The sequence below is a fragment of the Puntigrus tetrazona genome, chromosome 15 (assembly GCF_018831695.1).
Source record: "Puntigrus tetrazona isolate hp1 chromosome 15, ASM1883169v1, whole genome shotgun sequence".
In the NCBI taxonomy this organism is placed as follows: Eukaryota; Metazoa; Chordata; class Actinopteri; order Cypriniformes; family Cyprinidae; genus Puntigrus; species Puntigrus tetrazona.
Window position 1 is genome coordinate 1,075,938 of NC_056713.1, and position 24,525 is coordinate 1,100,462.

Below are 24,525 nucleotides of genomic sequence, written 5' to 3' on the forward strand. Positions count from 1 at the left end.
ACATTATTACAGAAGGCACTTTTTAAAAAGGTTTCTGTGGCTTTTAAGTAATGGAGGATCAGCACGACTAGAATTTCCTTCCTCCCTCTTCACTCTTCCTAATAACATCAGGAAGCCTTCAAGCCTTAAAAGGTTTAGCTACAGTCCTGAGTGAGTGGATGCTGACAGGGCTTTCTTTTAACTCATCGTCTGTTTTATAGTTTCAGTTTTCACCTTTTTGTTGAATTTTGGAACAGGGACACACACGGTAATTTTTTTTGTGCATGCTGTTATAGTGATAGAGGCTTTCAAGCTTTTTATTGATCTATATTTATTTCCAAAAACACCAAACATTTCACAAGCATCAAATTTGTGAAAATTGACGTAAATTAGTTTATAAAATGAAATAGGATCAAATTAGCTTTCTTTCTCATACGATCTCGGTACATATACAGACGCTGTTTCTCCTCGTCGCTGGACGAGTTAGAATGAGATAAGAATATTATAATCGCTTGTGGAGTTTGTTCAGATGAGGTCACAGCCGACTGCTGTACTTTACCCAGAAAAGTGTCTTTAAGTGCAACTTTCACATGACCCCTGCCTTATCATCTGATGATATGCTTTCAAATGAAAAGACCAATTACAGTAGATATGAGGCCTTAACTGGACAAATATCAATTTTCCTGATACAGTCTACATTCCCAATGGTGACTCATAGCCATTATCTTACATATATGCTAGCGTATACACTAACATAGACTCATGCTACACCTGAAAGATACTACAGATAGTTGGCAGCATAGTGTAGTTTAATTTCTCAAAAGAAATATTAAATAGCTCGTTTGTAAATATTGACCACTAGGTGGCAGAACAGCTTAATTTAATATCTAGTAGCCAAAAGGAGAAGTTGAATGGGAACAATCAGATGTAAATAACGGTACATTACTCACTTATGCTACTTAAGCTTAATAGAAATATCATTATAGCGTGCTGTAAATACTAACTGTACAGGCATCAGTATATTATAAAAGGAACATTCTAGTGATTTTTTTTATTGTCAACCTTTTTATGTTTTGTACTTTTAACAAAAATGAATTATAAGAGTTGCACACATTCCTCTTATAATTATTAGTATATTTTTATCATTAATAAATTAATTTTAATTTGTTGATGAATCAAGGTCTCTTTAAAGTAGGCTAGAACAGGTGTTTTTTCTGACTTCAAAAGGACCTGACGATTTTTTTATCTCACCATTTTTGCGAAAATAAAAAGATGCATTAAACAAAAACCCCAAAAAACATTACCTCCCTCTGCACTTTCCGTTATGATTGGTTATGCTTGCAATAAATAAGACGTGGGCATCAAATGTAGGACACTGTAGCAAAATCAGTTATATTTTATATAAATCTGTGTTAAAACTGGAGAAGTAAACTAAAACTTCAACTAAAAGAGGCTAGAACTGCAGTTGTTTCTAGTGTCTCAAGCATCACGAATATACTGCAGCCATGTGAAGAGGGAGGAGCTAGTCAGATGAAGGCTGAGTATAAGAGCAGCCTCCGTCGCTCCCCGTCGAGGTTTTGTAGAGTCTGGTTTTCAGCGGAGCTCTTCGGAACGCATCAAACTGACGCTTTACGCGCGCTGCACAGGATCGAGCGCGTTTACGCGGTGCTCACAGCGCGCAGTCGTTTTTAGAGCGCTCTTATTGATGTTTTTTTCCCGGGTCACTCCATCAGGAGTGCGCGATCTACCTGGGGTCCGGTCATGGATTACAGTAACCTGATGGCGCCTCCGGTGCCGCCTCACAAGCCCAGATCCCCCCGGCTCGCGCACTGCCAGGGCCGCCTGCTCAAGTGCGTGTTTCTCGGGGACGGAGCTGTGGGGAAAACCAGCCTGATTGTCAGCTACACGACCAATGGATATCCAACGAAATACGTCCCGACGGCGTTTGATGATTTCTCAGGTGAGCCTTTGGACTCGTGAGTGTGTCGTAGCGCGTCAGGTGCAAACAAATGCGCGAGCTTTTCGTATAAATGACTTCGCTATCCCAGCGATTTGTTACATGCCATTTGCCTAAAACTCGAGACCTTTTCGCTCTTTTGCTTATAAGGTATTTTCAGGTGGGTTTATGAAGTCAGTTCTCCGTTCATTCACACAGGTGCAATCCTTATGCGTGTGCGCGTGCGTGAATAAACTATTTTTTATTTAAACGCGTCTCGTTTATCCATCTTCTTTAAAACCCATTTAAATAATATATTTATTTTTGTCATCTCCGTTTGGGTTCACAGCCAAATGGAAAAAGTCAAATATTATGTAACATCTCTGAATCAAACTGAATGCATTCAATTATACCAACTCAAGTATTTAATATAAGGTAGAAATAGGTCTTTATGGCAACAATTGCATGCTATCATTTTTTTTTTTTTTTTTTTTGCATATTGAGCAGTAACCTAAAGCAGTGCTATTTTCCATCAAAGAAGGATTGCATAATTTTGTCAAAGAGCCATTCAGTGGTGAGATCCCACAAGCATATCTTTGTAATTAGAAAGCCCTTGCGTAATAATGTCTGACCTGGAAATCGGGCACCTAAGATCCGTTGGGTCCGCTTGTTTGAATGTGAGCCTGTAATGATGTCACTCTCACTCTCCTGGATCCAGATCAGAAAGCTCTGCACTGATCTGAGAGCAGTTACGCAATTCAACAGGTGGCAGTTTGAGGGGGAAGGGGGCTGAACTGAAGGCAGATCATATGACAGGGATTTGGAGACAATTCCACAATAGGCGCTTGACGGGCAGAGCGCTTTGAAGTGACAAACCATCAGCAGGGCCTCGGTGTTACTGTGTTTCATGAGATCTCTTTACTGTGGCGTGTCGGGAAAAAACGTTCTCGTTCGTTTTAACAGCATGTACCGTCCTTCAAAACATGCAAAGTGTGAGATGCTGAGCTGTTTATGAGCTGCAAGTTATATCTGGGATGATGATCTGAAACGTACATGGGGGTGTATAAAATATAATAATAATAATAATAATAATAATAATAATAATAAAAACCTACAAATTGTTATTTTTAGAGATGAGAATGGTTTTCATATTATTGTTATTATTAATAATTTGGCAATAATTATTATTATTAATATGTTTGTTATTAATATTATGACATCAGACAAAAACAACAACAATATTATTATAATAATATATAATATAATATATTTATATAATAATAATTATTATTACTGACCTTGTTGAATTTTATTTTCCCATTAATATGCAAAATTACACAATTAATAATATTAAACAATAATACACACTATAATAATGATAATAATAATAATTAAAAGAGTCTTTGTTATATTAAGATTATTACATTACAGACTGTTATTTGAAAATAGCAATAATAATAATTTGCATAATAGTTATATTATTATTGTTAATATTATTTACCTTGTTGAGATTTTATTGCACATCAATGTAGAAAAATACACACAAATAAAAAATATTTATATTTATATATATACGTTGTTGTTCTTAAGTCTTATATTAAGATTTTATTACAAAAAGATTTAAAAACAAATAGGATGAATGCTGTTGTTGTTGTTGTTATTTATTATTATTGGTTGATTGACAGATATTTTAGAAATGTATTATTCATATAAATCTAAATCAAAATTAATTATGAAAGTTATGTAAAGGAATTGTATATAGAGTTGTCTGTATTTGCTTCATATATTTCATGTAAGGTTGATCATGAATATGTACGTATAAGACAAAGCCTTAACTCTCTAATATTAAAATAGCCTCTTAAATTTTAAAAGCTCTCTAAAAAAAGCTTAAATTGGTTAAGTATATAAAGTCCAGTTGTGCTCGTTCACAGTGTCAGGTGACTGAATGGAAACAGGTGCGTGTGTTGGTAGTAAAATGACTCTTTTTTTTTTTTCCTCCAGCGGTCGTACAGGTGGATGGACAACCAGTGAGACTGCAGCTTTGTGACACTGCAGGACAGGTAAGAGCCCCATCCCAGCACCCTGCATCCCAGTCTCACGACCAAGAACGTCAAATGACTACATCTAGCATACATGTTCGGGTTTGGCGGTTCTGTCACTCTCTGGAAGCAGGATTTGGAAATCGGACGACAAAGCGATTGCACAACAAAATCTTAGCAATTAGAAGAGCTCGGCAGGGATGCCATACTGTGAGGAAATCGTAAAGACAGCGAAAAGAACAACCCTCAAGCTATTGGCACTTTGGTAATTGGATCTCCCTCTCGGTTTCTGAGCCATGCAGGCTTGGACGGGGTACCGTGTAACCAGCGGTTTTGCCTCCAAGCGATGTTTGGGATGCCAGTTTTTTTTTCCAGCACTGATTATTTTCAATCAGCAGTTGTGTAACTGCCTTCGCATATCACTGAAAGTCGTTTAAAAAAGGCCCCTGGCTGTGCATTCACGTTCGCTTTCCGCATCGAAATATTATATTGTTTTGATAAAGGCTTTGAACCTCAGAAACTGACACTCCTTTGTCATGCATTACACGAGTTAACAAATAAATGGCTCTGCCCTCTTAGTACATAACCTATTAATCCCTTTACACAGCCATGCAGAGGCAAGCTCAGGCAAACACGGGACGATAAGAATTCAGTTTCCCAGTTATGGTACGGCAGGCTTTCATATAGATTTCAAAGAGAAAGAACAAATGCGCTTTGCCCGTTATGGAGAAACAAAGGCTGGTATGACAAAAGTCTATTACTTTCAGATTGGATGTACTTCCGTAATGTTGTGCAGGTGTCCATGTAAACAAAAGAAAACATTCGTTGTTTGATAATAAAGTCAACCAGACGTTGTATGTGCGTCAGTAAATTGACGTCTATTTACTTTTAAGTGCTTTTTTTATTTGAGTGATAATTGGAGGGCTGGGTGATATGACTGTATATACAGTACAAACCTGACAAATTCACCCGTGTATACCACAGTTCATCTTCATTATATAAATACAACATAAAAATCCAACACCAAGCAGAAACTACGACAATAATAATAAGTATTATTGTTGTAATTAATGCAATATTATTATTACAGCTACTACAGTGGCTGTTTAACAGTTATTTATAGATTACTGTAATTTGTGGCTATAGAGTATATTAGTGTAAAAACTGAAAATATACCTAGCTTTTTAGAAAATTTCATATGAAAGTAGTTGTGGTCGAATCATTTATATACATGCGTTAAAATCATAACGGCTACACAAATGAGCATAATTTAAAAACAGATTAAAACGCAAATTTATATGCGTTCAATAAGATTAATGTTTGACATGTACAAGTGTAACAAAATATATAACATTTCAGCATTATATATATATATATATATATATATATATATATATATATATATATATATATATATATATATATATATATATATATAATAAGTAGATGTAGTGATAAGTAGATGTAATAAGTAGATGTAGTGTAGACATTGAAAAGGTTTGGCATTCTTATCTGTCAAGCTTAATTGGTGTTTTCAAAGTTTTGAGAGGCCCTGCTCCCCAAAAGCTCAGCAGATTTATTCTTTCAGTTCATTTGTACAGCATAAATGGTACAGGGTGTGCCAGAGTTGAAAACTTTGGCCGAGTTTAAAAGATTAAAGCGTGCACTGCGTGTTCCACATGCAATGTTCTCTGCGAGCGCCAACCTATAATTTCGCTTAATTGCTTCAGGGAATTATAAAACACCCCAAGAGCTAGTTAAAGGATTTTATTATTTAAAAGAACAATTTGGAATTCCGCAAATGATTTTTGAAAGAGTCCTTGTGTTACAAAACTCTCAGTAATAATACATTGTTCTGTTTCTCTCTCTCTCTCTACCTCAGGACGAATTCGATAAGTTGCGTCACTTCTGCTACACGCGAACCGACGTCCTTCTCCTGTGCTTCAGCGTCGTCAGCCCCGCTTCCTTCCAGAACATCGGTGAAAAATGGGTGCCGGAGATCCGACGGCGTTGTCCGCTGACACCTCTGCTGCTGGTGGGCACCCAGTGTGACCTACGGCAAGACGTCAAGGTCCTCATCGAACTGGCACGGCGCCGAGAGCGACCCGTCCTGGAAGAGGACGCCCGCGCTCTGGCGGACAAAATAGGAGCAGTAGCCTACATAGAATGCTCCTCTCTCACGCAGAAAAACCTCAAGGAGGTGTTCGACGCTGCCATCTCTGTCGGGCTCCGGCACTCCGACCGAAGATCGAGACGAGAGCGGAAGGTACACAGTACTGCTGATAAAATGAAAATGCTCTCAAAGTCATGGTGGAAGAAATATATCTGCATACAGTAGCGAAGATCAAACCCATATTCTGAGGCATGGACGATGTGATAGACTCTTGTTTAGCGTCACGCTCCTCAAATGGACAGTTGAAAACAAGTCAACAAAGGATAATCTTGCTACTTTAAGGACGAAGTGAGGTTGCAAAAGTCGCAACTAGCGGTTGCTAAAGTCACAGGGCCCGTAGTCTCGCGTAGCTAGGCATTCAGATTGACAAGTGAAGCTCTGGAATCCATGGCAGCTTTCATTGGCCAAGCCCACCCATAAGGCCTCTTGACTAACATGTCAAACAACCAATCACAGTTAGTTTAGTTTAGCGTCACATTTAAGGTTGTGGAAAATTCGCCACAATTTAAATATTTCGCATACTTTTGGAAATCCAACGTTTGGTCGATCCCCGTAAGCTCTCGTCGTCACAGTTTTAAACATGATGGCTTTCTTCTTTCGTGAGGGGTTCGGTGTCACATCGTCTTTGTTTCCATGCGGAATGTTAACAAACAAATCTGACGGCGTTTCCACTTTTGCGTGCCATATGCATCAGGCATTTAGCCAACGTTCTTTGGCCGTGACTCTGAGGCTGAGACTACGGGGCCCGAGATAAAGATTTTACACTCGGGACCTTATCTGCTATGTTTCCATCAATATATTTTCATGCAAATTTGGGATATTGCATAAACACTAAATGGAAATTACATAAAAGTTACACACTATAGATTTACATGAAAAATGTGTATTTTTATTCAATAAGAATACATGCATATAAACTGCAAGGGTTTGCGCAATAAAACACATGTGCCTCGACAATCAAGTGATTGGGTCACCGATTTCATTGCACACCATTGAAATCATATATTATGCGTTTTCCTTTTAACGCCGGTTTTCCATGGATTGATTCTGGAACACAAGAAATGGAAATGGTACTTTATTCGCAAATGTTTCATGCAATATTCCAGTCAAATTTGTGAGTTTGAACGCAAACATAGCTACTGAGACTCTTCAACACAAAGCCTGGGATGACATTCCCAGTTGTGCTCAAATAAACACAGCTTGGAATTACTCAACTGGATTGTAAAAAAACACTGTTGACCTCTTCCACACCCCAAATCCTCTTATGTTTTAAAAAAATCATCAACCGCTTTTATTTTTATAACCAAATACAGTGGTACAGTTTCTATTTATTTACCCATGTCTTCTCCCTGATAAATGCATGTACGAACTTTATGCAGCCACATGTTAATGATGCTAGCATGCTAACACTGGTGATTTAAAACCCCCTTTTGTTGTCTGTTTGTTGGTCACAAAGGCAGTCCCGTGGCTGTTTCCGCCCACTCTAAGTGGTCCTTCTATCCCATCATGCTGAAACTGTCTGTAAGTGTAGTGTAGTCCACCTTATGATCGTTTGGAGGGTAACTGCAAGTCTCCTGTCCTGGTTAATACAGCCTTGAAATGGATGGTGTTCAGTGAACTCTTGTTTTCTGTTAGTCACAGAAGGGTGGACCTGTTATCCATAACACATTACCTTTGTATGCCATACAGTGCATTGCACTTGTGATCTCTTGTTAACCCGTATTGCAGTCTTTATATTTGACTTGATCAACACTGACGTGCCATGTTGTAAAAACTGTAGTACAAAGTTCTTTGGCTATGTGTCATCCTGTTTAACCAGCAGTGATGGAGCTGATCAGCCAATGAGATGTTGAATTTGCTTCTCATTATTCAGAAGCCCAATCATAGTCATTCAGTCAGAGATATGCCAAAAACCACAGTGCACAACAGTAGGGTTCAGTAAGTAAAAATCCCATTAAACCATAATTAAGATTTCGATTTCAATATTAACTGTCAAGTTGCCAGAGAAATAGCACTTTTTTCAGATCAATTGTATATCTTAAAATCAGCAATGAGTTCCATTCCATGTTAATTTTTATTTGATTAGGGCCCAAGCATCACAGTGCAAGGACCCTATTGGAATTACTCAGTTCATTTTTATATTTTTTTATTATTAAACTCTAAAGCTTGAGACAGACTGCATCATTTTTGGCTGTCCCGGCTTAAGTGGGAAAATGTATTGGGAAAAGACTTCCATAACCAAGGCCTCAGAAAGTGGTTGGTTACTATTGTGCTCTGTACATCTTTACATCAGGAAGTGGCCTCTGTTCTTTATGTACTTTATTGCCGACACAATAACACTATCAGGGTAATCTACTTTTAGATTTGTACATTTTATGATTGCATTTAATTTTATCTTACTCTATGAACACTCCTGTTTGGTACCGTGTGTGTGTATGAGTGTTTTGGTTGCTGACTGCTATCCATGTTTTTCATGGAAAATAAATGTGACATTAACGAAAACCTTAATGTGTTTTGTTCAGATGTGTCTTGCATCACAGTTAACATTCAATGAAATCACCTACAACAGCATACTGGTACACACTGGGTCAGTTTTGCTTTCATGCTAACTTTAACGTGATAGCTTTGTTAGCATAAACTACGTCTGGTAAGGGCATGTTTGTTGCAAAGAGATAATTTATAATCAACCTTGTGTACAAACCTCATAAAAGAATGGATTCAAAGTGTTGAAAAAATCTAAAAAGGAACCTTTTAATTATTAGCATATTAGCTATTCCATGTGAAAATCAATAACACTGACTGCACTTCCTAGCAAAAAGGTTATTAGAGTAGTAACTCTCATTCCATACAAATAAATCAAAATAACTAAACAAAGTAAATTGCTAAGCCTGCTCATAGCACATTCTTGACTGGACTGATCTAAAACCTGAATGTCTTCACATTTTTCACAATCACTAGCTAGCTAGCAGCCAGACAGAGCACATAGAGGAAAAAGAAACAACATCAAGACCACAAGTGTTTGTGCTCTAGAAATGTTCTATTTGGAACGTTCTACATGGAGCGTTAAATGTTCTAGACAAAAATAATAGCCTTTAAGAAATCTGTCAACATCTAGCTAGCTAGCTAAGCGTGGTATAGATGGTTAAGTGCATTAACATTGGTAAATATTTCTGTAATGTGCACTATTAAGAGGAAATTAAACATTATTATTAGATTGTAAAAATCCCAATGCTAATGGTTGCAACTTGTGCTAATTCCAACATTTATCACTAGTTAGGTTATTGGTTGTTTTAGTCATTTTCATTTTTGGTATTGGTTTGATTCAAAATGTTATGCATAACAGGATTATTTGAGCTGAAAGGCTTCACTAGCACAGGTCACTGGGGCACGTTTGAAAAAGAGTACTTGCACGGATAAAATTCTGATTATAATCATGGAACAGTCTCACTCTAACCCATCATTAAGAGGTTTTGTTTTGTCTCACAGAAAAGCCAATTGCACAGACAACGGTTTCAGTGAATGCAGTCTGTACCTAACTTAGCATAACTATCATTTCACTCAGGAATAAACAACAGTTACTCTCAAACCATAATGTGTGCTTTTACAAACGCAAGATAGCCAGTTTGATATGGATAGCGCTCAGACAGTCTTGTGGTTAGCACAGTTAGCGCGTTCCACACAAGAAAAGAGGACTGTCTAAGATGTCTACATTGAGTGCGGCAAAAAGAAACAACATTTCATAATCGCCTGAAAAAAAAGGTCATGTTGTGGTTGAAATCATCCGAACACAGATTTGAAATGACAAGTTTCGCAAGAGTCTTAAAATGAACAATAGCAGACCCCCTCACAGATCATGTGACCTTGCTGTGACCAATGGCTTTCACACATTTTACGTAATTTGTGGGAACATTTAGGTAACTGAAGGCCTGAACTTTGACATATCCTGAAATGGACTTTTATGACGAGTTGTCTTGCTGTTAATATGGTTCCAAAGATGACAAGAGTTTAACATCCATTTGGCGCAAATCCATTCTTTCTGTTGGTGTGATTTGTTCTGGAAAATGTGCGTAATTGTGCACAGCCTGAAGTCTCTGTAATGTGTGTGTGACGCAACACGTCGGGCCCCTTTAGCTGGAAAGCTGATAGGATTAAATCCAACAGCAGTGTGGTCTCATTTGAAGCACTGGTACTGACACACAAATCTGCTTTTAATGTACATCAGGAGGTTTGAGGGAACATTGCTTAAGATAAATTAAATCTCATTACACACATAGTGATGGTTTCTAAATACCACAATGTTGGTTTCTAAAGGCCAACCCATTTCCTGCCATAATTAGTGGTGTTTGCAAAGGCAAGCATCATTATTAGAATCACTCATATATGGGTTTAGGGGTTTAGAAATGAAATGGGAAAAAATGTAATCAGTTTCTGTCATTATTTACTTGGCTTTGATGTCGCTCCAAACCTGCGTAACTTTCTTTAGTGGAGGGTAAGCTTTCTAACTGCTATTTTCATTAAATGGTGACCAAGACATTTCAACCTTCAAAGGTTTTAAATGGTTTTTAAAGTTCAGTTACTTGACTTCCCTTAAGCTCAGTGTCAACTATCAAACAATGGTGAAATATGTCCATTTGGCAATGCAACAATCATCAGTGGGTGGTTATTTTTTTTGCATTTAAAAAAGAGACACAGGACAGTGGCATGAAAAACTTGGAATGTCCAACTTCTTTTACCTTGAAACCTATAATGCAGAAGACACAAGTGCAATGAAACTTGAACTGGAAGTTAAGTGCTGGGCATCCGGTCAGAGGAGAACTGACCCCAACTGAGTCTGGTTTCTACCAAGGTTTTTTTTTTCTCCATTCTGTATGGATGGGGTTTTGTTTCCTTGCCGCTGTCGCCCCTGGCTTGCTTGGTTGGGGACACTTAACTTCTAGTGATTATCGTCGAATTGATTGCAGAGACCGTCTCTGCATTTAATAAGAAATTGTTCAATCTCGTCATAATACATCCCTGTCATTGTACTCTTCTACCTTACACTGTACAGTGCTTTGATGCAACCTGTGTTGTTAAAAGCGCTATATAAATAAAAATGATTGATTGATTGATTGAAAGCTGAAATGTGGAATGGAAATGTGGAATGCAAAAATGTGTTTTATGACGTCAAATGTCATTAGTTTTTGCGTAAAGTAATGAATGTAAAGGTAAATGTAAAACGGATAACTACAGTCCAAACTACTTGGATCTCATTAGGTTTCCCAATGCATATAGAAAATCACAAAAAGTAGAAGCTCTAGATCTGTCATCACATTTGAGATGGGTTTTGAAAAGGAGCCAGACTTTTTTTGTAGTGCCTTAATGCTGATATGATTGTTTTGATAACCCATGATAAATTGCTTCATAGTTTCATTGGCAGGAGCTTTTGACTTCCTGCCATATACAAGAGGCCATAAAAGCCCAGCAGTCTTTGGCACACATACTCACACACGCAGGCACAATGTGTTTGTGCCTCACATCAAGCTGTGTTTCTCTGTCTTTTGTCAACACGGCTGCAGGGAGTGACACGTTTAACTTGCATATAGTCAAATGGTCAATGCCACTGCAAGGAAACCTCAAAGATGTTTCTCGGCAAGATTTTATTAAATCAATTTTTTTATCATTCTGTACTGACAAAATATACTACATCTAAATTAACTTGTTGATTATTATAAGAAAATCTAAGCATGAAATATAGAAGTATTTGCAGATAAAAAAAACAAAAACACTTGTTTTAGGCAGTTTCTATTCTGGCCCAAGTCCATATAATATTTGATTACATTACACACGAAATACTTGCATTTTAAAATCACAGTTAATGTTAGTGTAACATTATTAAATTAAAAAAATTATAGAAGTTAGAATTATTAAAGCTAATATGAACTGACAATGAATGTAGTACTTTAACAAATATATTAATATATGATCAAACATGTTGTTCTTTAAACACAAAAATCCTCTCTCTTTTAATCATTGATTTAGTTTAGTAGGCATTTACGCAGTTTAAAAATATGCATATTAAAATAAATTACATAAAGAAATAAAAATAGTGAGAAATAAAAACACATACACATGAGACAATTGCAAAAAAGAGCGAAAAGCTGCAAAAATGAAATGCACTGCAAAGCTCACAAACACTCTCAGAAATAAAGGTACAAAATCAAACCTTTTTCAAAATGTACACTTTTGTACCTATTAGGTCCAAATATGTATACTTAGTACTAATGTGTACCTTTAAAGTAGCCTTTAGCTGTCCCTTTTGAAAAGGTATCTCCCCAGTGACAGCTTTCATACCCTTTACTCCTGAGAGTGTAACATGCTTTTAAAACACAATGAGAAATGTTTGAGTTTGATCTTGAGAAGCCCAATTTCACACTGAGACCTTGGTAGCTTGAAAATTCTGAGTGCAGTTTCTTTCTTCTGAAACTCCGGAGAAGATGCATGCAAAATCAAGATACTAGATATATATATTAAATAGTTTTTTCCCCCTTTGACATTACATGCAAGCCTTATCTCTCTGATCGTCTCAATGGAAACACGGTTTGGTTAATATTCAGTGACCCAATGAAATGAATTTCGCCTTGCGTCATTCTGTTCTCTCTCTCCCTCGGTCAGGTTTGTTAGTTTTGCTCCGTTGTTGACGGTCTTTAGGCTGCTCTTTGATCTCCCGCATGATGACTGATAGCACCTCAGCCCCTGCAAAGCTCCCGATGCCCTGGAGACATTCTCCTCTGTTTGTGAATCAGATAGTCAGGCAACAGACTGCCTTTGTTGCACAAACCATTGATCATGTGTTGGTGGATTCTGAAACACGCAGGCTAAACATTGACCAGCCGCGAGTCCGTTCCTTATCATCACTCCTTTCACCCGAAGTGTGCTGTCATGTGCTGCTTCGTTCACAAAAGATATAGGCCATGCTACACTGATGAAAGAGTTACTCGGGATCTTGCGGTTTCAGTAAATCACTGGGGATCCGAACGAGTAAAGCTCTGCACTTTGAAAAAAATGGCCCGGCGTAATTATAACCGTTAAAACTACACTCTCTTATTTTTAATAGGGTTCTTCTAGAAATTGAAGTAAGTCCCGTGTTAGTTGTTTTGTCTGCCGTGGGACAAATAGCATCATTGCGAGCCGGTGAGGAACTCTGTGTCCTTGGCACTGAAGAACCCACTTAAACGCAGGATTAGCTGTTCTGGATCAGAACCCGGCATGATGGTTTATGACATGTTCATACTGGAGCGGCTTTTTTGTTACGTAAGCGCGGACGTCTCTCTATGTGCGTCTCTTCATGCAGTAACTGAGACTTATCTGCTTGTGAGATAACACTTGTAGAACTGCTTGACTTCACTCTTCACATCGCAACGAGAGATAGATCAAATAAACTGTTGATATTGGCAACGAGTACAGACTTGTCCTTTAGTCCTTTTTATTTCTGAATAAAATAAAACTCTTGTAGCACCCGTGCCTAATATTAGGATTTACAAGCAATCATATTTTCTCATTTAAGACCTGATGTATGGTTAACAGTGACAAAAGCTTTAAAATATTATTCTGGAGAGCTATGCTTTCTTTAAAGTATAAGCTGCACTATAGGAAAAACTTTTCATTGTAACAAGCTTTTCCTATGACAGAGTTATGGATAGCTCTGTTTATATATATAATAGATATATATAATATCATGTATATCACTGTCTATATACTACATACATATATATATATATATATATATATATATATATATATATATATATATATATATATATATATATATATATATATATATGTATGTGTTTGTAGTGTAGTATAGACAGTGAAAACATGATATTTAAATTAAAATAAAAAGGTTTAAATTTAATAAAAATGTATATAAATGTAATTTATAATAAAACCGTTTCAAATAAAATTTGTTATGGATATGGACAGGAACATTGTTTGATATTTTGATGAAACATGCATTTAAAAATAAGTTTAAAATGTATTTTAAAAAAAGCAAACAGCAATTTAACAGTTACATATACACAATCTTTTTATTCATTCAGTTGCTCTCTCAATGCACGAGCATTTCATCTGAGAACGTGTTTGTCTCAATAAATAGGAAAAAGCACAATCTGCTTGCATAGATGTTTCCCATTCACAGATTTAGTTCGAATTTGAAAATGGCGTCTACATTGCAACAATATGATGATGGAATGAATGAGCGACGAATGAAAGACAAAGTTTCCTCCTTGCACATCCTCTTTTGATGCTAATGCGCTTGTCCCTCTGTGAGGAGTCTGATTGTCCGTAGCCAGCCGCTCAGGTATGTAGTGAGCTCACACAGAGGCCTTGTTTGCTCATATAGGTCAAATGCTAAGTGAACTGTGGTGGTGATTGATGAGGAAATCAATCCATGGCTGTTAAGTCCAATTGTGCTTCTGTGTGTATATAATGTCACCGCCACGATGCTGCCTAACATGTTGTTGCGGTAGCATGCATCGCCTCTCAAATGAGCCCGCTAATCGTTTCCACTTTCGGCCTTTTATAGCTGCGGAAGCCATTAGTGCTGTCTGCTTGAGGCTCAGCAGTCTCACTAGAAGTCAGTGGCTAGTGACCCAGGTCTATAACCAGTGTCCTAGTCTTTTAAAACATGAGAGAAGGGGCGCTAACCTTTAACCTGCCTGCCTCACCTCCCCTGCTCTGGGACAGGATGTGCCCTCACCGGTAGCATGGTTGGAGGCCCTTTGGACAGGAACACTGCCCAGACAGCATGTCTGCTTTAAACATAAAGACTGCGTTAGGGAAAAGTGACGGTTTGAAGAGGGTGTTTATGTTTAGAGAGGGGGTTAATAAACCTGCTAGAATGATTAAAAGACGTGCGAGGTCGAAAATATCTGAAACTGTTAATAACAAATTCTAGTACACTCTAGTATTAGTGGCTGCGGTAGCCAGAATAGTATACAAAATACAGTAAAATTGTACAGAAAAAAAACATGTACATCTTACAGTTTAGAAATATTTTATATTATTTTAAAATAAATAAAAGAGTATATCCAATCATTTTTTACTTCCAAAAGTTGTACAGTATACAGCAATGCATAACGATTAATAGGCTTTACTGTGAGTTTTTTTTAACTTTTGCAATTAAATTCCAATAATTTAATTAGTTCAAGTTAAACTAAAATAAAATATTAAATAATGCTACTAGCCAAAATACAATGGGTTTGAGATTTTTATTTTTAATTTATGCATTTGGCATTTATTTATTTTATAAATATCATATGTTTAAAAATTTTTAGTTTACATGCATTTTATAATCACTTTATTTAAGTGAGTAGGTATTTTAGTATTAAAATTAGTTTTAGTTAACAATCATCAGATTAAAGAATAACTAAAGAAACACGTGTTTAATGGTGTGGGGAAAATATGACTGCTTTGCTATTTATTAATACGTGAAAAAACATTTCTCTGTTAAATTAAAGTCATAGTCTATATGTCTCTTAAAATATTAGATAATATAATATCAGGTTAGTTCAGGTTGTACAGTTTCAAATGTCATGTAGTGCTGTCAAACGATTAATGATATATGTTTGTGTACTGTTTATATTATGTAAAGGCACAAAAATATATATATGAATATATTTATATATTTTATGTTAAAAATAAATATTTACTATTAATAAACATAACATTGTTCATTATAAATGCACACAGTGTACACACATATACTATGTGCACAAAAGCTTTTATGTTCCATGAAATGAATCGTTGCCATCCATCACTACCAACAACAATTTTTATAAATTAATAATTATTAAAAACAGATGCTGGCTTAGGGAACTTCTAATTTAGAAAAGGGGCTGATTTTTTGTCGCATAATACCTGTACTTCCATATAATTCTGATGACTTATCTAAACTGTAAAATAGAGCAATGATATATCGGTATATATGCTTCGCTGTTGTGTAACCGCTGCACGCTGATGTTCATTCAGACGTTTAGTTCGTGGTTGGTGTGGATGGAACACAGTTTGTATTATTGTTCTTCTGTCTCTCGTCCCATTGCACACACTCAGTCTCGCCCCCGCTCATGAACCCTCCCACGTTCGGTTTCGGCCTCTGAATGCTTCCAGTCATTGCCGGTACGGAACATATGAACAAAATCCCTTGTTCTTCTTGTTTGTCCATTATGCAACCGGTTCGATGTGAATCCATATAATTCATTTGCTTTTAACCGCTCTCTTCTCTGACTGTTGACAGAGACATTAGCGCAGAGACAAAGAGATCTTTTCCATTCCAAGAGTGGGTGTGTGTGTTCACATCAAAGGGCTCTTCGCTGCTCTAAATGTCCTCTTTGTTTTATTACATCTTCAATTTGACATTACACACAAAACAGTGTTTTACGGTATAATGTCATTATCATGTCCGTCATGCGTAACGCATACAATATCATGAAAAATACAAGTTTTAGTGTTGCATGTTTTTTTTGTAAAGATTTGCAGAGCGGTAGATGCTACACACAATCAATAACAGCCTTCCTTTTTTTTTACCTTTACCATTAATTCCTCAAATATTTAATGAATTTCTATGAGATCTACTTATTCCAAACAGACATATCTGAAGTGCAAATGTGGGCATTTATATGAGATTAAATACAATAAATTAAAAAAAAGTTGTGTTGCAATTACTAAATAACTAACTAGCGTGTAATGTGTGAAATATGTAAAGTTTCATTAAGGTATTAACCATTAACTAAGCTTCATCACGTAACAAAAGTGCCATAAACTTTAAGATTTGACTTTGTTGTTGTAGTTGTTTTGTAATTTGGAGTTTTTCTCATTATCCGAACTAATGGTTTTAGGTTTTAGGCTCATTTGGAGGATTACTTTGTTGTCTTCTTTTTGCAGAGAATAGCGATCAGGGGGTCATAAGGGTCATGCACAGGGTCAGAGGAGGTGAGGGGGAGGGAGGGAGATGGACGGAGTTTATCCCATGAAAGAATGAAGGAAGGTGTCTTTCTGGTTAACTGTCACTGTAAAAATTACAGTGATTTTAACAGACAAAAAATTGATACAGTGACAATGATACGGTAAAAACCGGTTAAACAGTAAATTCCTGTAAAATTTACACAGAAAGAAAAACTTAAAATGACGTCCCCAGAATTCCCTGCATTGCATTTCAAATTTAGTTTGATGTTTTTTTCTTTAAAACCACTATGTTTCTTCTTAGTTTTTCTTATCAGTCGTGTTTACTAGGATTACATGTTACATTTAATGTTGCTAAGCTAATGTTTATTGCATATTTCAGTTTAATGAGTCACTGTGATGATGTTTAGTGTTTGCGTGAATGACTCTTGAAAAAGTGAAAGCTTTTTCTCATCACCACCTGCATTTGGTGGTTTTCAGTGTATTTCAAAGGTAAAAAAACATCTAGCAGTACTTTGGTAGGTTGGTATTTTAACAATATATCGGTTAATGAAATTACGGTATTTAACCGTAAATTTAACAAAAAAAAAAAAATGATCTTCATTATTATAAATATATATTTTTTAAACATAACATACAAGTTTTTTAGTACCATAAATGCTGATGAGCATATTTAGTACTTATGTTATAAACAGTAACAAACAATATTCTAAATACAATAGGAATAATTAACAAATTACGTAAGTACTGTCAAACGATTAATCGTGATTAATTGCATCCAAAATGCATTTTGTTTACATAATGCATGCATGTATATATTAAGACAAATATGTTTACATATATTATATGCATTTTCTAAAAATAAATGTATAATGTTATGTAAATATAAATACTGCTACGATGAGCTAATGATAGATAATGACGGACGTTTAAAAATCAAACAATAAACCAAAAACTAAACCAAACCCGAGTCTTTGTGCGTTCTCCTTGAAATATAAACCCAAGCACAAAATGTACTATTATACGTGCATCTTTGTTCTCGAGTGTTCCGATCAAAGACTGAATTTGAACTCACTCAGTAATGAGAAAAACATTCTTTGCCTTTAAAGTTTCTAATGAGTTCTAGCAGGCGATATTGAAAACATACTTGAGAAACAGAGCAAATTCAAATCGTGGATGTGAACAGAGGAGGAATATTCAGCTTGATAATTGAGCTCATTAGTGAGGAACTCCTTCATACGAGAACGTCTGGTGACCTTGGCCTCTGAAATGTAGAACAGAGCCCTCTTATGAACAAGTGGCCCCTCGGTCAGGAAACGTGCATCTTTAGGTTAGTGTGCACAGTGGTGGGCTCACCGATGCTCCACGTGACGTCAAACCAAACAATCGTTAAGCGTCCACCTCACCTACAAGTGTAACATCTCAGGTCAACATCAGGGCCGAGCGATCCGACGCACATCCTGCTGTTTTAAGATCTAAAGCATTTGAAGTTCAAGTACAGCAGGCATTGCGTCAAATGAAAATGGTAGGGTCCTGACAGCAGCTGCTGTTAAAAAGAGTCAGGGTGGCCTGATTCCTCCTCCTCCAGCTGTCTGCGGCTGTCTCCTCGTTTTCTTTAGATTGCAGGCTTGTCTGATGGACACAAACAGGGCTACAACTTTGGTCCTTTTATTCTTTCTCTTTCTTTCTCGCCCTCCACTTACGTCCGTAATGTCTGGTAAAAATTATAATTCAGCGCAGTTACTATAAACAAAGTTTTATAAAAGTTTTCTTAAGAATAGGGAACACTTGTTCACTATTAACTACGACTTTTCCCTCAATACATTTCTAATCTGCTGTTTATTGTTTATTGTTTATAGGTGGTTGTTAAGTTTAGGTGTTGGGTAGAATTAGGGATGTAGAATAAGGTCATGTAGAATAAGGCATTAATATGTGCTTAATTACTAGTAATAAACGGCTAACATTCCAGTAATATTACTTTTTGTATATCATTGATAGTTCTAAAGAAAAAAAAGTTGACAACTTGCTAACTTGGTTATTACTCAATGGCATGGATAATATTGAGATAACAAAAACCGTTACCAAGAATGAGTCATCCCATTGTTGGATGATTTTCAGTTTTTATGTCTAGTCCCACAATATTCCAGAATGTTCCAGAAATGTCTAGAATGTTTGCCATCCATGCAATATAACAATAAAATAATAATAATAATTAGTACAAAAACTGTACTAAACCAATGGTTACAATCTTCTAAAATTTACCTAAACTAATTATTTACCCAAAAAAATCTAATTTATTTTGTACATAAATATATTAAACATATAAATGCTAAATTTTTAAACATGCATGTATGTGTACTTATGTATAAATAATAAATATACACAGTATAGAAATATATTACGTAAAAAAATATATATTTTACATGCGATTCACTATATATATATATATATATACTGCTATCATTTTATATTATTTAATATAAAATCTATATTATTATAATTTAACAAAGTGAAATAATGCTAAAAGTGCATCGCAACAATTGCATTTTCTTTCTTTTTCTTCTTTTTGCAAACATAAGGGTGAGTCAAATCTTTCATTTAAGGAATCTCCGAGATAAATCTTTAAAATCTAGTTCTGCACGAAGATGAAGGTGGATTGCAAACTGTTTCATAACCTTGTGCATGTAGCAGCCTGAGTCGTAACCTCACCAAATCTAAACCCCGTGTTATTTCAAAAAAGTTGCTGTTGCATAACAGATCATGAGCCTCTACCTGCACATAATGAAGTTATGATCTATGATACACCCAATACGATGTGCTTAAAAACTTACGCAAGGCGTTTCACGTCTTAATCATTCTTGTGGCCGGTCTGTTCAGCAGTGGTCTGGTTTTGTCTCCCTGCTGTAAATTTGGTAGATATTTTACCCAGCGACTGAGTACATACAATACTCGAAAATATGTCAGAGACAGACTATATTTAAATCTCTTTTCTTTCTTTTGAAATGGCTGTATCTATGAGCCAAAATAGCTTATCCAACAATAGAGCCGCTTGTGAGACCGCTGTACATTTTACAGCATATATTTAACAGTCAGTTCTTCTCTCTATAAAATATCTCAGTTGTCAGTATGCATTCAATCAACGCTCAGCAATGAGCTGGTCTGCTGCTATATGGTTTTTCTATACTTTTTTAGCAAAAACCACATTTTACAGTGTCTTAACCATGGTTAAGGACCAATACGAAGGCCTAAGCCAATATTAACTCAATGTAATGAACAATTAAGGCTATTAAAATGAGAAAAGAATCGACACATAAATAAATGTAAAAACACGACACGACCTCTTATCCAATCACACATGCGGGTGAGTAAATGACGACAACATTTTGGGTGAACTATCTCTTTAAGAGGAATAAACTTTATATATTCATTTAAAAGCATTTTAATACCAACTGAAAAAGACGATTGAAGCTATTTTTGCTTAATATTTTTATGCATGACAAATATTTGAATGCTGTAAGTGGCTGTATCCACATGCGCAAACAGGTAGAAACTGCAACTGACCCTTAAATAGGCACAGACAGAAGTATAGACTTCACACACAAATTTAGACGCACGAATAAACAAACAAGGCTCTAGAGATAGAAAGTCTTGCCGACAGTCACAAATATGACAAATCACTCACACTACACCCTAAATTTAGATGCTCAGACATTCGCACAAATAACCCTCCCTGCGCTCTTTCTTTTTTACTGTCTCTTTAAATGTCTATCTTCCATAGGAACACACAACACTATATCCTGGCCGCTGTGCACAAGAATTTGTAGAGCTCTTTTCATTTTTATACACAACGTATTAAAAAAACGAAAGACTCCTTACAAAACATTTAATGGAGAAATCGTGTGGTGAACAGAATGTGCATTTCATAATGAAAAGTTAGCGTTAAGTTTGTAAAACCTTAAAAATGGCTGCTAAACAAAAACCCTTCCACTTTAAAGACATCGTATAAAAACAAACGTTCTCTCATCATTTACTTTCCCATACGTCATTCAAACCTGTAAGAGCAGATGTTCATTTGAGTGTCCAAGCTGCGCTTTACATTGAAAGCATGTTTGCAACCAATTTGTTCGTATTTTATGAGGTGGCTAATTCACACAAATTCATACGATCACACTCCTACATTTTTGTGCGTTTTCTTAAAGGGGTATTTAGGGGAGAAGTGGTCATTCGTACAAATTCACATACATTTTTGGCCTTTTAAAATATGTGCAATTTTTAGAAAATGTACAAATTAGTACGATTGAGATTGTTGCCAGATGTTGCCAGATTTCATAATGTTCATCCATTTACAATTTTAACAATTGACTAATAAATATTTCAAGTGTATGCTAGCACTTCTGTTGATGGGTTTTTAGCTTTTAAGCTCCCTACAGGCAAAATATGTTACAATACGGAATGTGTCTATAAAAAGTCTATGTGTAAATAATTGAAATAATTAATTGCCTTAATTTAATCAGGACGAATCTCTTGATTAAATCCATTCTGTTTTACTCCTCTCACGTCTCTGACCTGATGTCTTACTCTTCACAACTTCTTTTCTACTAATAGCTGAGACTCTTCTAGACAAGACAGCACTGTACAGAACGGAGCAGATGTTTCTTTATGACCCCTTGACTCATGGGCCCCATCGGCTGCCAGCTGAGGAGTGACATCACTCAGGGACCTAGGCCCTGTTGATGGAAACCCCCTTTTCCTCAGACACTTTGCAGGGCTTGAGATTTGGGGGAAGGGAAGCTTCATGAATCTTTGCCCACTGAAACAGATACATGCCATAAAGGCAATCTGTCAGGCCTTGTGATAAATATCTCTGTCCCAGAATCAGTCGACGGCACTTTGAAGCATTAACTGTGTGGAAAAAGGTAGATGGAAGAGGCTAGCGAAAGGGTGGGCTATATAGAATTAATTTCGACAGAGGGTTCTTCATCAGCTGATAGCCTTGACTTTGTCCATGAAACTGCTAAACAATCAGTTGGCTTCAAAGAGCTACAGTACCATACTTTATGGCCTGTCGTGGAAGTGGAAGCCTCGGACTTCTATCAACCCTTTGCAGTGCAGTGTGCTTTCGACCGTATTGTTTGGTTTCCAGCGATAAGAGGTTGTGCATAATCCCAACTGCCGCGGCGAGTCAAGTTACAAAGACATTTCTATCTCTGTTCACGTTTTATTGTGCCGTTTAAAGTTCTTTATTACAGCTACAAGGAACAAGGAATTGCAAGAGGAATTCCACTGCAAAACAACACATGAATTATGATTTGTGTTGCTTTTGGAAAGGATGCGTTTCACACCCCAGGTTGGGATTTGAGCTTAGTCTACCACACGCAAATCTCATAAACATAAGAGAGATGAGTGTGTGACTGACAAGTGTGAAGGTGTAGTGGTGGGAAAAGAGTTGTGAGGTGCCACAAAACTGGTGTGAGCATAAACATTGCACTTCAACACTTGTTCTCTTGGTGGGAGACCGAGACCATTCCTTACTTCACAGCAGAGTTATTACTATTATTAGTTGTGCTTGGTAAGGCAATCATCACTATGTCTCCTACTATTTTGAAACTCAAAGTGTTACATTTAAATATGCATAGATAATATTTTGGAAAATAAGGATACTTTAAATTAGGTGACTTGTTGAGGAGTTTTTGACTGGTAGGTAAAATATCGCGTAGCAACAGACTGTAAGAATGACCTGAGCCATATTTAGGAACAAGAATATCATAGAGACTTGAAGGTGGACTCTTTTTAGGCCAGTAAGCAACCATCAAAAACTCCTAAGCAACCATATTAGTCAACAAAGTAGATAAAGGTTTATCTTATAATTGATCTGACCTAATACATAGTTGACCAAAACAATATCCTAAGCAACAACTAAGCAAGTTTTTCCTGATTTGAGGTCAGTGTTGTTTTTGGCAGACTAATGAAGCTCTCAGATTTCAGTAGGACATCTGTTGCCGCACACACCATTAGAGACCCACTGACCTCCTGTACAGTAAACCCTCCTGAACCCTAAGCCTCTGACCTTATGAGATTATCTGAAGTTGCTCTTTTGCGCCAGACTGGAACCAGTTTCACACTTTGTTTTAGTATATGTCTGATCACAAAAAGACATCTTGGATATGATATGATCTCTGATAACCACTGAATGTTGAGCTTGTGAGACATGAAGGTTGCCTTTTCAGAAGTTGTTCCACTAAAAGCAGAGATTGCACCCACAGGGTAAAACAGATCAGACCAGTCATAGGATGTTGTGGATTCCTTTAATGTTTTTCATGTTGTCACCCCTGGTTGCATAGATAGGAACAAATACCCTGCTTACATCTGATATTACTATGACTTTTTGTCAATTCGATCACAAGTAGACAATGCTAAATACAGGTGTAAATGGGATCCGAAATGCTTTGAGCTTGTACACTTTCAGCAGTTTTTTGTTATCCCCTGTCATGCTCTTATGTAAATGGCTCAGGCTTACTTTGCAATATTTGATCAAAAGATCAGAAAAGGTTCACAGATCCTCTTTAACAAATCAACAAAGTGCCTAAAAGCGAGCAAAGGATAGAGGGATTCAAACTCAGGGGTAAACGGGAATGTGTCTTGAGATTGATCGACCAAAACATTTAATCAAGACAATTTATCAAATGAAAATATTAAAGTCCCTCTATTATGGGTCATGAAGGGTTCATATTTAGGTTTTGGGCATCCCAAACAACAGGTTGACATGCATGCAAGGTCAAAAAACACTTTCATTTTCTTATAATATGCATTTATTTTACCTTATTTGTTCAACGACTCCCAAACAACTCACTTTACCAAACCTCTCTAGTGATTGGTCGATTTTATTTGATGCAGTATTTGTGAGCGTGTAACGCTCCAAAAGCGGCACCTAGCTGCAAAGAATACATTTGCATTTCATTCAGACCAACGTTAAAATCAAGTTTTCCCAGGTTAGCCCGAGCAACAAGGGGGCAGGCAATATGCTAATGTTTCATGTTGACATCAGTGTGAAACAGCTTGGGATTCATTTTAAAAATAACTAGTTTCAATGATTCAGATTACTTTATACATGGTTCACTTTCAGATTTAAATTGTTGCAGGATGTTTTCGTTCATTTAGGGCTGTGTTGCACACTGAAAGATAACTTTTAATTAAGCCCATTAATACTTCAGTTTCTACATATGTGTACGTTGTGTGTGACATGAATTTCATCATGAAGACCTTTATGGCATCCTACTGTAGGTGTATGACTTTTTAAATATGGAAAAAAAAAAACTTTTTTTGCTACAGGAAGCCTTTATTTACTTTTGTTTAGGCATGTTTTAATATGGATGGATGCACTTTATTTGATGGACTGCTGAAAAAATACCTGCCCATGACATTATAATGCTTGAAAAGCAAGGACAACATAACTCCGGGCGACA

At 36.4% G+C, this 24,525-nt stretch overlaps 1 protein-coding gene across 1 annotated transcript; it reads left to right on the plus strand.

The window, feature by feature from the left end:
* The first annotated feature begins 1,539 nt into the window (after window positions 1-1,539).
* rhoub (ras homolog family member Ub) lies at window positions 1,540-8,629 on the plus strand. Its single transcript, XM_043259173.1, has 3 exons — window positions 1,540-1,939; window positions 3,917-3,975; window positions 5,837-8,629. Exons 1-3 carry the CDS (start codon window positions 1,741-1,743, stop codon window positions 6,290-6,292), a joined length of 714 nt encoding a protein of 237 aa, XP_043115108.1. The 5' UTR covers window positions 1,540-1,740; the 3' UTR covers window positions 6,293-8,629.
* The last annotated feature ends 15,896 nt before the right edge of the window (window positions 8,630-24,525 follow it).